The 14,800-nt window shown below is 38.6% G+C and overlaps 1 protein-coding gene across 4 annotated transcripts in view; it reads right to left on the bottom strand.

Moving 5' to 3' along the window:
- Window positions 1-14,603, bottom strand: part of CAMSAP2 (calmodulin regulated spectrin associated protein family member 2) — an 82,225-nt gene extending 67,622 nt beyond the window's left edge. For 3 of the 4 annotated variants that reach the window (XM_027666094.1, XM_027666097.1, XM_027666098.1), the window contains exons 1-2: window positions 14,155-14,603; window positions 2,013-2,272 (exon numbers count right to left, since the gene is read on the bottom strand). In XM_027666094.1, the coding sequence (XP_027521895.1) occupies window positions 2,013-2,272; window positions 14,155-14,293 (399 nt within the window). In that variant the 5' untranslated portion in view covers window positions 14,294-14,603. The remainder of the gene's footprint in view (window positions 1-2,012; window positions 2,273-14,154) is intronic. The other variant, XM_027666095.1, reaches the window with a different exon arrangement.
- Between the last annotated feature and the right edge of the window lie 197 nt (window positions 14,604-14,800).

The following is a 14,800-nucleotide window of genomic DNA, read 5'->3' as shown; positions in this document are numbered from 1 at the left end:
TGGAAGTTCTCTGCCAACTTTACTAATTGTATAATAAGGAAAAAGGTTGAGGCTTTCCAACTAAAATATAGTGTTACTGCTAGGACTTGCACAGGAATATGAGCATGGTTTGACAAAGTAAGATTCTTGGGCTTAGAATATTAGTATTAAGACTACAATTTCACAGCCATTTCTTTGGTAGCAGTTATTTTGGTAATGGCTGCATTTTCCCCCAAGGCAGTTGTGTTCCCTCACATTGCCACAGCCCAGCTGCCTGTGGACTAACTCAGCAGCAGCAGCAGCACACTCACCCATTGCTGGTACTGGAATGGGAACCAGTGCCCTGGGCAGAGCAGGAATCTGGGGATGTCAACTGTTATGATGATATTTGAACAACTACTTGCTGGACCATATTTCAACAACACAGGAAAGAAAGGCACAAACAGCCACACAAGTACAGAGGGAATGAAAAATGGCTACTGATATGCATTTTGAGCCACATGAATTACTAAATCAAAGATCAGCAGACCCAACTGGATAATACTGACTTTTTTTTTTCAACTGACAACTCTGAGAAGAGATGGCTGTTACAACTACTCTGGACAGGGATTAAATGAAAATAATTAAATGGGAACAGCATAAATGCAAGTCAGTAACCTTATCCTGCTTCAGAGACAAGAACAAAACTAAGTTCTATAAAACATAAACAGTCCGGGAGTTTGTTTTTTAAATGCTTTGACTTCTGTGAACAGCAGAATCAGAATTGTTTAGATTGGAAAAGACCTCTGAGATCATCAAGTCCAACTATTAAGTCCATACTTCAGTATGGCTTATTTGCCATCCACAGGTTCTTTTACAAAAACGCTATTTGTTCTTTGCTGAGCTCACCTTTTTAAAAGGGATATCAAGATTAAAAAAAGAGACTGGCAAAATTTCAAATGATCTACATTCACTGATCACAGTTTAATCATAAGGAAAGAGTGTCTTGACTAGTCTTAAGACTATTGTTCTTCAGACCTTAAGCATTCTATGAGCACAAAAGAATTTTTAAATAAAAAAAAAAATTAAGTGGAGATAACGAATTCAGTCTTTACACCACAGTAACTGAGTACTGCCACTTTTTAAAAAAATATCTGTGCAAACTAAGAGGCCTGATACTTCTTGGCAATGCTGTATGGAGTAAATCATTAATTACTAATTCGTAGCTTTCATATCACACCTGTAAAGCCTCTGCAACTTATCACTTGATACCAACTGATCAAACAAGAGAGAGTCTCTAGTTATGTTCTGCCAAATACTTGTTTGTTTTCTTACATGTTAGTAAACACAGGTTGCTAATAAGCTGATAAAACCATAGCTCTATTATTTTTCACCTTCCTTGTAGCAGCAGCTACAGGTCACTGACCATAAATACTTAAAGTTTATGTAATGAATTCTCTATATTAAATATTAAAAAATAAAAAGGTGAAAAATTTAAATATTTCACTTCAAATATAGTAGCACCTTATTCTATCCTACTGTCATTTGCTAAACAAACATATGTAGCCATCCTTTTTACAGATCATTTTTTATAATTCAGCTCCAAACAAGGAAGGAATGATTCAGGAGCTTAGTAATAGAATCATTCATCAGTTGAACTAATGCTTTAATTACCAGTTCTATAAAGCCAATACATATTATTAAAAGTCTCCATGAAAAAATACCATTGCTGTAAGTTTTACATTGACTTAAAGTGATCATATTGTCAGTACTATATTTAAAAATGCAACACTTGAACTAAGTAGAATGATAGGTGTATTCCAGCATTAATACAAAAGAAATACATCAGTATTTCTGACAGCTGAGAAATACTGACAGCTGAGGAGATTAAAAAAAAACCCCAAACCAAAACAATCATAAACTTCCCAGTACTGAGTCACATTTAACTCTTGAGAAAAATGCTTCAACACAGTGATGCCTGTTAAAAGATATGTAGGCACTGGGAGTACACAGACAAGGAGAAGAAATGTAACACACAAGCTTTGAACACTCACCATCTGAATTGGTTTTTTGTGAAGATCTCGTTCAGTCACCAACTTTTCTTGGTCAGTGACATAAAGGCCTTTTTGTGCCAGGGCTTGTATAACAGCATCATGACCTAGAAGTGGTTTTGCAGCATCACTCTTGAGAATAAGGCTCCCAGCACGACAGTAGAGCTCAGCAGACAGCAGCAAGTTAACAACAGGTGGTTTAATGTGCTCCTGGTCATACTGGTCTGTGTAAAATGGTTCCCGAAGTTCTTCTGGAACATTTTCTGCAAAGAAAAAGAACTCACTAATCAATATCAGTAAGGACAGACACAGTATTAGGTTTTCTTTTTTTTTAACATGTATGAACTCAAAATTACGTTAACGAAAGCATAGTCAAGGAAAGGCCAGAGTCTTTACCAGGCATTATGATATAAAATACTAGGAAAAATTTCATACAAAGGTAACATTTGAACTATAAATAGCAACTTCAGAAAAATTCAAAGAGCTTCACACTGCCAAGGACACAATAAAAGGCCAACCTGTGGTTTACAGCATCATTACATGAAAATTTCTTGGCTTTGACAAATACATGCCCAAACATTCTCATTTCCTTTGGCATAACATTATATAGGTCAGACATATAAAGACAGAACAACACTCATTTAAACACAAACCCTGGCGTCTATTACAATAACAAAATGGAACTGAAACATTGTATTTCAGAACAGAATAATTCAGGACAAAAATCAGCCTTCTAGGTTTCATATATGCAAGACAAATTTGATTACTATACAATCTCTTTCAAAGGCCGTGCATTACAGAACAATGACAATCCAGCAGTTAGGCATAGATATATGGATGTTTCACTGAAATTAAGAGAATGGAAAAAGATGAAAAAAATATTATCAGTTTCCTTGTGACAAAGTACTGAATTCTTATTTGCCTCGTTGTGTTACTGACTTCTCTTAAAATTGTGGTTTTCCTCCTTTTTCAGTGAGCTGGCTTACCACCCACAGAAAGCTATGCAAGATTCTGTCAAGTTTATGCTAAGATTTTAACCCCAAAATTAGCATTCCAAGACAATCTAACAGTGTTTTCAAATACTGTACATAACACAATACAGGCAGACTACATTTATAATTGTCTACTAAAAAAGTAATAATTATAACTTAATTAAATATGGTACTAGATAGAATAAAATTAAGTCACAAGTGAAGTGGAAAATAACTTTCACATTTTTAGGCATGCACACTGCAAGATGCTCCATTTTCCTCCCGTAAGAATTTCATTCTCCATTGTTGTGAAATTAGTTAAGCCAACAACACTTATGGGATCAAAAGCATGTGATTCTTTCCCTGAGTCCAAATGGAAAAAGCCTGTTTAATTGCTAGAAGAAAAAATAATTGCGTAGGAAAGCAGTGATGCAACTCTAAGTTCCCATCCCCTTTGCCTTCAACTGGATAAATGGCTAAACAGCCAAGGTTTGAAGCAGAGGCTGAAGTAAACAGCCCAGTAAGGGTGGAGCACAAGAGAGAGAGAAAAAACAGAACATGCCATCACAAGATAATGACAGATTATCTTCTTCCTCATACATATTCTATTGCAGTTCATGGTCTTCCATTATGGGTTTTGGAAAGTGCCAGCTGCCTTCTAGTTGTGAAAGAAGATACACCTTATAGAGTGCAAAAAGTGAAGGAAATTTTAACACACACTTTAAATGTCATAAGGAGGGTGTGAAAAGGGTAAGCTATTGCTGCTTCTTTTGCCGATTCAAGTGAAAGAGAGGTATAGTTTATAATTTGCTTAAACCATGAGCCTAAATTTGGCAAGAAAACTGACAGCTCTGCTTTAGACCATAGACCAAAATAACTGTCAGCATAACTATTTTGCCCTTTAAAACACAAATCTAATGTCTAACAACATTACTTTTTAACAAGATAAAACTGCTAAAAAAAATATCTACCTGTTTCAGGAGATGATATTGCAAACTTCTCTTCCCAACCTCACACACTGACTCTATGGAACTTGCAGTCATCCAGTTCTACAAAAAGCACTTGTACTTATGGAACTCTGAGCTGCCAGGTAGCGGCTCCCCAGGTATTGTTTTCATCTATCTCAGTTCTACCTGACCTTCTTTCTTTTCCCTGTTTGTCCATACGTTGTCTATTTAAATATTAAGCTTATTATTTCTAAAGTCCCTCACGCTCCATCTCCACCTCAGTATCAGAAGCACAGTCCTGATTATTGGGACTTTATCCTTTACAGTTCCAAATGCCAATTTTTAGAACATCTTTATGCTATTTCCTCAAGCTAGAGAGGATTAGAAAACAGCATATTTTGCTTTTCGAAAATAGAAAAAACACACAGTGAAAAACCCCAACCCAAACAAACAAATAAAAACCCAAAACAAAACCAGCACACCCCCTTTTTGAAGTAGATGAGAAGTTTGATGGGAGCAGGGGGAAACAGGGAGGAACAGAGAAAGCCATTGGTAATTTCTTCTTCTTTCCCATATAAAAACAGCACCTCTTGAGGCAGGAGTAGTTAGCTACACACAAATAGAAATCACATACTCTGGGGTTCAGATTCACTGAAGACAATACAGATTTCAAGTCTGAAAATTTGAGCCCAAAGAAAAATTTCAAGACAGGAAATACTAAACCCATCACCCCTAATTCTCATCTTCTGTATCACCAAAACAGATTCTAAAGTGACATGATTAAGATGTAATAAATGCATTTATCATGAAAAAATTATATCCACTACTGGGATTTAGTAATTAAAGACTCAATACACTAAAAAAAAAAAATAAAAAAAAAATCAACATTAGCACTTAGCAAAGGCAAATAGAAGTATTTATAAATGTTACTTCTGCTTCTGAAAAATACAGAAAAAGACAAAATGAGATGTATGCCATTCCTTTTACATCAATGGTGTTCACAAAAATAGATCTAGAAGAGAAACTTACTGGCGTTCACAAAAATAAAACCGGAAAAGAAATTTAGCAGAAAAATAGAGTACAGAAACAAGAGGCTAAGAAGAGAGACTGTGGCTACAGACATATTCTGAATGTATAGAAACATGTGACAGCACACAAACAAGGAATCCCTGCTGCAACAAGATCAGAAGTCTTTACAAAAACTCCTGTCAGAGTTCCCTCCACACACAGACAGTAACACGGGCACTTTGCCCCACTTCATAATGCGTATCGAACTGTTTGATATCAGAATAGCTCTTGATAGTAGAGTCAAACTGTGTTCCCACGTTAGGTTTTTGGTTAAAAAAAAAAAAAATAAAGCCCAGCAGATAAGTAACAGAGAGAGAAAACTCTCCTATCTCAAGTAGGAGTCCTTCCAGAATTGGCATGTGCTGCCTGTGAAGTCCCGTGGAAGGGAATTTCAAGGCTACGTCCAGTTCTCAGCAGATTACCAGAACAATCAGCAGGGTCAAAAGCCTTTATTAACAATTCTGGCAGGACTGGAGATTGTTAAACGGGTTCTGCTAGAGAGAGAGAAGAACCTTTATATGTGCCCTTTACCATTCCCTTTCCTTTGCCCAACTGACAAGAGAAGTCTTTCAAGATTAACCTCGGAGGTAAATCACCAGTTTTAAAATAAATACCTTGTTGCACATACTGCCATAAAGTACCATCTGACCTTGAAATCTGCGGTTATTAGAGAGGTATATTGGAGACACCAAGTTCACAGACTTGAACACATGAAATGCAGATGAGCCATGGGAACTGGGTGTATTTTGAGAGAGGTGGTGGAGGATCCACCTGCACTCTTCTAGCACTCAACAGGCAGGTTTTGGAAACATGGACTTGGACTGTGCAGTGAAGTGCTAAAAGGCAGTGGTCACGAGCTGACACAAGGAATAAAGTTCTTCAAAGAGAGACTACCAGAGCACAGGCACAGATTGCCTGGGAAGACAGCTGTGAAACTACCATCCACAGGGACTTTCAAAACTGTGGACAAGGCCCTGAGAGACCTCTTCTAACTTTGAGGCTGTTTTTTCTTGGACAAGGAGACTAAACTAGATGATCACCCTATTTTTTTTTTTTAATTGTGAACAGGACCACAAATTGGAATTTTGGAAATAATTTTGATATTTTGAATTTTTAAATACTGAAATGTGAAGAGAATAGTTGAATCTAATGGACAAGTTCAACATACAGGGAAAATAACGAAAAGGAAATATCACATTAGCCCAAAACAGTAGCACAAATTTAATCAGGCTAACTTCCAAAAAGTATTCAACACATCTTCAGATAATTTTTCATAAACTATAATGGAATCATAAGTCCTGCAGATGTCCTCTTTAGAGAAGAAAAAATAAAAATAAATAAATAAATTAATTAAAGGGCTTATTCCAAGCTTTAAAGCAAACAAGGGATTATTATTTCTCCCTGTTGTGCTTTAACCCCAGCTGCAACTACGAGGCCCAGCAACTTGCTCTTTCCCCTCCTCTCCCTGGTGGCATGGGAGGATAGGGAGAAGTATTGGAAAAAAGTAAATCCTGTGAGCTAAGAACAATTCAATAATTGAAATAAAGTAAAATATTATAACAACAACAATAAGAATAATAATAATAATGAAATGGAAAAAGGTAGGCTGCTGCCTACCCCCAAGCCAGCCGACTCCCCCAGTTTATACTGAACAGGACGATCCATGCTTTGGAATATCCCTTTGGCCAGTTCAGGGCAGCTGTCCTGGCCACACTCCCTGCCAGATTCTTGTGCACCTTCTCACTGGCAGAGCGGGACACTGAGAAGTCCTTGACTGAGAGTAAGCACTGCTGAGCAACAACTGAAACATTGGTGTGTTATCAGCAGTATTCTCCCACTGAATCCAAAACACAGCACTGTGCCAGCCACCAGGAAGAAAATTAACTCTATTCCAGACAAAATCAGAACACTTCCCACTATGCGAAAGAAATGCAACTTAATTTCCCATTTAGACAGACCATTTTAAAGGGCAGGAATCATCTAACAGTTATTCATGGATACCACTCCTGAATTTACCTTTAAAAGATGTTGTATAAACAAAACTCTCTGTTCAGATAAGTGTGAATTACTCCTTGGAAGACTTTACTTTTTGGTTTGTTGAATCAGTCTACCACTTAGTTCTTGGCTAGCAGGCAGTAGGTGTACTTCTGCCTGGGGCAAGTATCTGAAAGGTCAAGCTATAAATTTATGGCAGACTCAGTTTCAGTATAACCATTCTTAACTTTGCTAAGCTGAACTTGAGAGATTCTTGGACTTACCATCACAGAAGTACAAGGAATAAACAGACTCAATCTCCTGCCTCTAGATGACAGAAAAATAGACCACTATCCAGTGCTTCAACAGCTGTTCTGCACTTATAAGGGATTCCTTATTAAAAACAACAACGAACGCAGAAAACCAAAAACCAAACAGCAAAACAACAACAACAAACTCAAAACATCTAAGGAAGAAATACACACAGGCTTTACCCTCATAGCCTAATCAGACTTCAGTTGTTTTCGAACACTGAGAATCACGTAAGAAATGCTCTATTGGGTCACACTAATTGTCTGTCCCATCCAACATTCTGTCTTTGGTAGCACAACAGGAAGCATTCCTCACAAAACCTACAGAATGTGTCTAGGACTGGCATTCCTTATTAAAATGGGAAGATTAGCATCTACCTTGCTAAAACTTGTTTATTGATTCAGGTTTAAATAAACAAAAGAATGACTTAGAATTAACCTTAGTAATAAGAGGATCAATTCTTATTAACATAAATGCCTTCAGAACTTATTTTTGGGAGAGGTGAGTTATGAGAAAGGTAAAGATAATAGTTTAATTATAATCCTATCGCACCCAGGCAGCACCCTGATGACTGTTATAGACAAGTTATGATTTAAATAGCCTATCATGGCTTCTCTTCCAGAGAAGAGCAACAAGGCTGGTGAAGGGACTGGAGCATAAGTCCTATGGGGAGAGGCTGAGGGAGCTGGGGTTGTTTAGCCTGGAGAAGAGGAGGCTCAGAGGTGACCTCATCACTGTCTATAACTACCTGAAGGGAAGTTCTAGCCAGGTGGGGGTTGGTCTCTTCTCTCAGGCACTCAGCAATAGGACAAGGGGGCACGGGCTTAAGCTCCGCCAGGGAAAATTTAAGTTGGATATCAGGAGACAATTCTTTACAGAGAGAGTAATCAGGCATTGGAATGGGCTGCCCAGAGAGGTGGTGGATTCACCATCCCTGGAGATTTTTAAACGCAGATTGGACGTGGCACTGAGTGCCATGGTCTAGTAAATGGACTGGATTTGGACCAAGGGTTGGACTCGATGATCTCGGAGGTCTTTTCCAACCCAATCGATTCTATGATTCTATGATTCTATGATTCTATTTAAATATGGCAATAGACTGTTTCAGAAATCTGAAGAAAAATGCTTATTGCTTGAACTATTACTAGACTTTGTAAAGCCAAGGAAAACTTTTTACCCATCATAACTAGATACACTTGGACAGACACATCTGCTTTGGTATCTGGTTTAGAGGTTCTCTTAGTTTAAGACTGCTTCTAATTGAATAAAACACGTAGGAAACAGCTAGAACTATACAACTCTTACACTGGCAATTAGATTTCAAACACTACATTTCAACTCTGTAGGAGAAAGGTTTATTACTGCCACCTGACCCGTAACAATGTATTGTCCAAGGGGACGAAAAAAGAAAAAGAGGCGGGAAGGAAGAACTCGCTCTGCTTTTCTTATGGAGTCCTGAATGTTTTTCACCCCCACCATTTTCCAGAATGACCAGCAAAAACATTCATTCAGAGCCCTGGGTTTAGCAGAGCAAGTAGTTAAAAGTTATTGATTTCAGGAGTGGAATTGTACCCAGATATGCTCATTAAAATCCTCCAGCTAGTTGTAGGATGGAAGTGACATAATATCTCATATTGGGAATGTGATACATTCCTGATCAATAGCATATCAATACTCTTCAAGTCTGAATGCGAGCCACCTTTAAAGATGGAGTCACTAAAGTAACCCAATACATTACCCTAAATCATGGGGGGAAGCGGAGGAAGCTAAAATATATCTGCAGTAGTAACTGCAGGGATGGTCAAAAAATATAAAGAGAAACCAGGTACAAGTAGAAGAAATATATTTCATCTCATCACCTGACATCAATGAGCCCTTCGCTACAGTCTCTCGGTCAGATGTATTCCATTCTGCAGACAAGCCCTTAAAATTGTAAAGGCAAATAGGCTCAAAACAGGCTCACTGGCATGAAGTCATTGAAAGAACAGATTCTAAACTACCTCATCCGAGGGAGGTACATCGTGTACTAAGAATTCTGCAACTGTTATTTACTAACCATCTCCTGCACGTTTGTACACGCACAGTGTACAACTTCAGGTGACTCTGCTGAGCCTAACGGGTCCAGAAGCTCATACCATGTTATGTATTTACTTTAAGTGATCTACAGTCCAACTATGTTTCAAGTGTATTCTACAGAAAGGAGCAATACAATCACCTTCTAAGTAGAACATCCCAGTAGATTATTAGTCTAATCAACTGATTTTAGTAGGACTGACTGAAGTTTCAATCTGACAGCAGCTATTTTAGAGGTGTGATGGAATCTAATAAAAAAATTTCTCTCAAGAATCTCAAACATCTTCTTTTGTACTCCAAACCCTTGTACAGGGTTTTGCTTGCTGCCACATTGAATAAAAGTAAAGAAATTAGGTCTGCTAGAAAAAGATTAAGATGTGTTCTGGTCTGCAACACCCAACGTAACAGATGAGAGTATTTAGCTACAATTTGTTTCTGTCAGATACACAGTGTTCGTTTCCTCCCTTCATGGTTCTACTGGCAACATGTGCAAATGGCAGTAAGTAGCCACACACGAATTCTGAAAATGTTAATCATCAGGAGAGAGCTATTTTTAAGTTTCTTGTTGCAGATGATGCAATTTGTAATCTATTGCTTCGAACACGTATAAAGGATAAATTTAATGTTAAAAGGTAGATAGACTATTCTATTTTGATTGCAGAAAACACAACACTGTTTAAGACAAGCACTCAGACTTGTGCAGCTTTTATTTAGTTTTTAGTTTATTCTGGTAAAACAAAAAATTCTCATGCTAACCAGTGAAATTTCTACTGTAGCAGGATAATATATTGTATGGATAGGAGAACAGCAAAAGATTTAACTTGACTTTAAAACTGTTCCCATAATTGTCTTAGAGTCATACACAGAGATATTCTTAACTTAGTAACTAAAAATTGGATGAAAAGCTGTCTGAAAAACTATTTTCCAAGAGTACTCAGAAGTCCCCTACCAAAAAGGAAGAACGTGTTCAAGAATTCATCTCTTTCTTCACACTAGACAAGGTTCTAGAGAAGTGATTCCAAGCTACAAAAGCATTGGAAGCACTTTGGAGGATGAAATTATAATTGAAGATAATTTTGATAAGTGGAAGAAGTGGTTTGAAAATAGGGTGTAGTTATGTAAGTATAGCTGCAAAGCAGGAACCTACAACAGTACAATTACAAGATGGGAACAACTGAGTAGGCAGCAGTTCTGCAGTGAAAGATACAGAGCTACAGTGAATCACAGACTGGATGAGTCAACAATTCTAGGCTGATGCAAAAATGACAAACATCATATTTTAGTGAATAAACGAGAGTATTATAGATTAGAAAGATGAAGTAATTTTTCAAATTTACCTTGTACTGGCAATGGTTTAGCTGGACTGTTAGATGTAGATTTAAGGACAGAACTCATGCAAACCAACCACAGAAAAAATACTTGAACAAACAAAAAACCAAAAAACAACACCCCCCCAAAAAAACCCACCAAAACACAGGGAGCAAAAAAGTTTGACTTACAAAAAAGAAAAAAGTCTGTTTTGTCTAAACAACACAACGGAGAGGAGACACTGCTTTTATTCTAAAAGATACGGTGCCCCCCATTCTCACACACACCAGGAAGAGGTTATTTGGTTCAAAGTGTAGCAAGAGACATCAAGATTACGTTCAAACATCTAGAGATAAATAATGTTCAAACTGACTAGCAGTCATACTGTGGAATCTCTGTAATTAGAGATTTTCAAAAAACAGGCTAAACAAACATCTGTCAGGAATGATGTATATTTAGCTCAGCCTGTCTTTAGGATGGTGGATGGACAACAAATTTTCCAGGTACATTTCCTATGACTATAGTAGAGTGAGAAAGAAGAAATGTCACATTTCAAAATAATGAAAGCCAATTCTGTTTTAGGAAAAGGGCATAGAGTATCACAACATCGAGACCTTTTTCAACCTACTCCTACAAAATATGTCCTTTTATTCTTCTAAGTTGAAGAATATAACTGTATAATGTCTATACAGTTCAACCAGTTCTTTGGAAAGCAGTTTTTCTGTACTGAAATGGTTAACTCCCAGCATTGGAAGTCAAGGCTAAAATTAAGTATTTGCAGATTTAATTTCTAAGGTCAAACACTCCTCCTGTAATACTTCACACTTTTTGTGAATTCCCTCCCTCTTCAGTTACTGCAAGTCCTGTCTCTTAAACAATTTGGTTATTACAAAACATTTAAACTGACATGTCCTAATACTGATACATTGTCTGCAGCAAAACACCAAGACACAAAACCTTCCACTCCCTCAAGACTTAAATATGAATTCTGTCTTCAATTAGTGTTCCTTAAAAAATTCTTCATACAAGAAGCCTTCAAAATGACTGTTATTATACTTACTCTCTTAAGGCATCTCACTAATAAGACAGCTTGTTTTGTGGGCCAAACTCTATACTTGTAGCTTCACCAAGAACAATAGCAATAAACAATTTGTCTCTTCGGTTTTGCTCATGGGTATCAATCAAACACCAAAAGTCACTGGTAAATGCTAATAAACAGTACCTATTTCAAAGTCTTTTTTCACATCATGTAGCCAAGCTGTAGCCACAATTTTGATTGTATTAAAATATGTTTTTAAAATACGCACATGAAAGACGTGCCCTGAAAGATGTGGCAATTGAAACAAAGATTTAGATTTCTTCAATGGATACGTGATTGTAACAACTTATGCTTTTCGTTACTCAAAGCTAATGGCACTACTTCGTTTCAGAAAGGGTAGAGGAAAAAAAACCCTTCATTTCCCCTGCCCACTTAAGGAACGCCAACATTTTAGGGATAAAAGAAGAAATAAAATGTGGCATCTATAAACACTAATCTTCCTTTGTATTTCCCTTGTACAAATGTATATAGCAATAGGTAAAAGACATGATTGAGGTTGTGATCTACTCCCAAGAGCTAAAATAATTTAGCAAACCCAAACTTCCTTCCTTCTTGGAAAAGGTGAAGGTCAGTTCTTCTATTTCACTCCAAGTATAAAGGAAGCGTTTGTACTGCAGACATGCAAATCCTGTATACTGTTTTTCCCTACATTAGCCACAAACTCTTCTTTGAGGTTTCTAGTTATATTAACCCCAGTAGAAGATCTGAGAGCAGAAACACTACAATTGTGTGTTTACCTCTCTTCCTACTATTACATTATCGCAGTATTTAGAAAGCAGATGGAGCAATTATCTCCTCTAATCATGTTCCATTTGTGCATCTCAGAACAACCCCAATAATGAAGAGAAAGAGTTTTGGATCACACTTTTTACTGCAAGTGGCTTTACACATCCAACAGAAACTCAACCCGTACAAACTAAGACATTTCAACCATAGGTTGAGAATCTGCCAAACTCCAGTAGAAAAAGGTTTTCTGGTTAGAATGCTGGGTTATATAATTGCACAAGCATTGTACACTCAGAATCCCATGAGTAGAGCCAAAAGAACCAAGCTACCTGAAAATACAATGATCTCTAAAAATGTTGAATTAAGTACTTCCAAGAATTTCTACTACTATTCTACCTCTCATGTCTGCATAGGTAATAAAGCCATATATAAAAACATTACATACTTGCCCAGATTTCCCAAAGAAAAGTAAGCAGAGTTTATTGACAAATCTTTATATGGAAACAGTATTTTGATCTCTTTTTCTTTCTAAAGTGATGAACATGCACTTCATTTCAGCAGTTCCTGCACTTACTTCACTACATTCAAGTATTTTAAAAGTGGCTTTTTGGAAGCACCACATCACATCAAATATCACCAGTTCCCAGAGGCATCATAAAAGGTATGCCTTTAACCCTGTCCAAACACATAACAAAGCCCTGGCTCTAAACATAAAAGGTGCAAAATTCCAGAAGGAGAAATCTTTTCCTGTTATTCTACAAAAAAAAAGAAAAGGGGTAAAAATATTGACTGTTAATATCTAACTCACCTTTCAAAAAAACCCATTATTTTTAATCCACAGAAAATTCAGTGATTAATATACTACAGTTATACAAAAAAAAAAAAACACCCAAAAAAAAAAGGCAGCAAAAAAAGCAGCTTGGTAAATTTTCAAAATGCTTCCCTTAGAAGACCTCTGCAAGTCTGGTATTCCTCAGGGCCCAACAATATTTCAGGCACAGAATAATAGGTCTGGTATTCCTCAAGGCCCAGGTTTTCAAAGACAGAGCACCGATGCCTTTTGGAGGCAATACAATCAATTCCATTTACACTTACAGACAAGGAGAGCCTTCTGTATTGTGCAGGTCAAAACCTGGCATTAAGTGCTCTTTTTCCTGAAACCATTCTTTTTGGTTAACCACTCAAATGGCTACAGGCTACTGTCACACATGTCAAAACTAACAGCACGCATCCATTTCCATTGCTAGCCCACAATTCAGCTCCTAAATGATATTAGGAAAAAATGTCAAGATGACAGACAAACGTGGACTGCTCATGATTTTTCGCATTCTAGAAGTGTGACACGGGTAATAAATAAAATACGATTTACAGAGTTCGATTCCTCAAATAAGATTGTATTAGCGCCAATACACAAAAAATACTCGCTAATGGAAATAGTGGGACGACTCCAAAAAGACTACGGGTAATTAAAGAAAAACAAAAGAAAACCAAAAAAACCCGGCAAAATGTAAGGGATCTTAATGATATGGGAACAGACCGAAACCATTTCTCACACATCTCCTACCCCCCCTTCCCAGCTCCTCGGGGAAGGGCTCGCACGTCCTCAGTAGCGAAGCAACCAAGCAGGAACCAGCATCAAAGAAAGGGAAGAAGGAGACGCCACCTACCTGTCCCAAAGGCTTTGGCCACCAGCCAGGCCAGATTACAGGCGATTTTCGCTCGGGAGAAATCATAATGGTCAAAGGGTTTGATGGCAGGAACAATAAAAGTCTTCCTCATCTCCTTGGCGTCTGCGGCATCCCCCATCTTCTCACAGGACCCCCAGCAATTCGGAACTTACATGGTTGTTCCTCCTCCTCCTCCCGAGGCCGGGAGAGCGGGCTGTAAATACACCGGCAGCAGCTGAGGGCAGCGCCGGACCCAGCTGTCCGTAAAGGGCTAACGCCGCCTCCCGCCTTCCTCTGCACAGGAATGTAGCCGAGCCCGAGTGTCCTCTTCTTCCTCCTCCTCCTCCTCCTCGCTCTTTGTCTCAATTCACTCACGCCGCCGTCCCCCCGCCTCCGAGAAAATGCCCCCGGCGGCCCCGGCCCCGCGTTCCCTGGGGACACCCCGCGGCCAGGGCTGGGAGCCCCGCGCGGCCGCCAGCCCCCCGGCCCGGGGCAGGAGTCGCCGGCAGGGCCCCCGCCGCCGCCGCAGGCCGGGACGCGGCCCTTCCCGGCGCCGGGATGTCAAAACGCCGGGGACCGGCCCCAAAACGCCGCGCAGCCCCGCTCCGCTCCGCAACCGCGCCAGCGACGCCTGTGCGGGCCGGGA

The sequence above is a fragment of the Corapipo altera genome, unplaced genomic scaffold (genome assembly GCF_003945725.1).
Source record: "Corapipo altera isolate COAL_440 unplaced genomic scaffold, ASM394572v1 119, whole genome shotgun sequence".
Lineage (NCBI taxonomy): Eukaryota > Metazoa > Chordata > Aves > Passeriformes > Pipridae > Corapipo > Corapipo altera.
The sequence above is the reverse complement of the archived record's forward strand: the minus strand, read 5'-3'. Positions and strand labels throughout refer to the sequence as shown.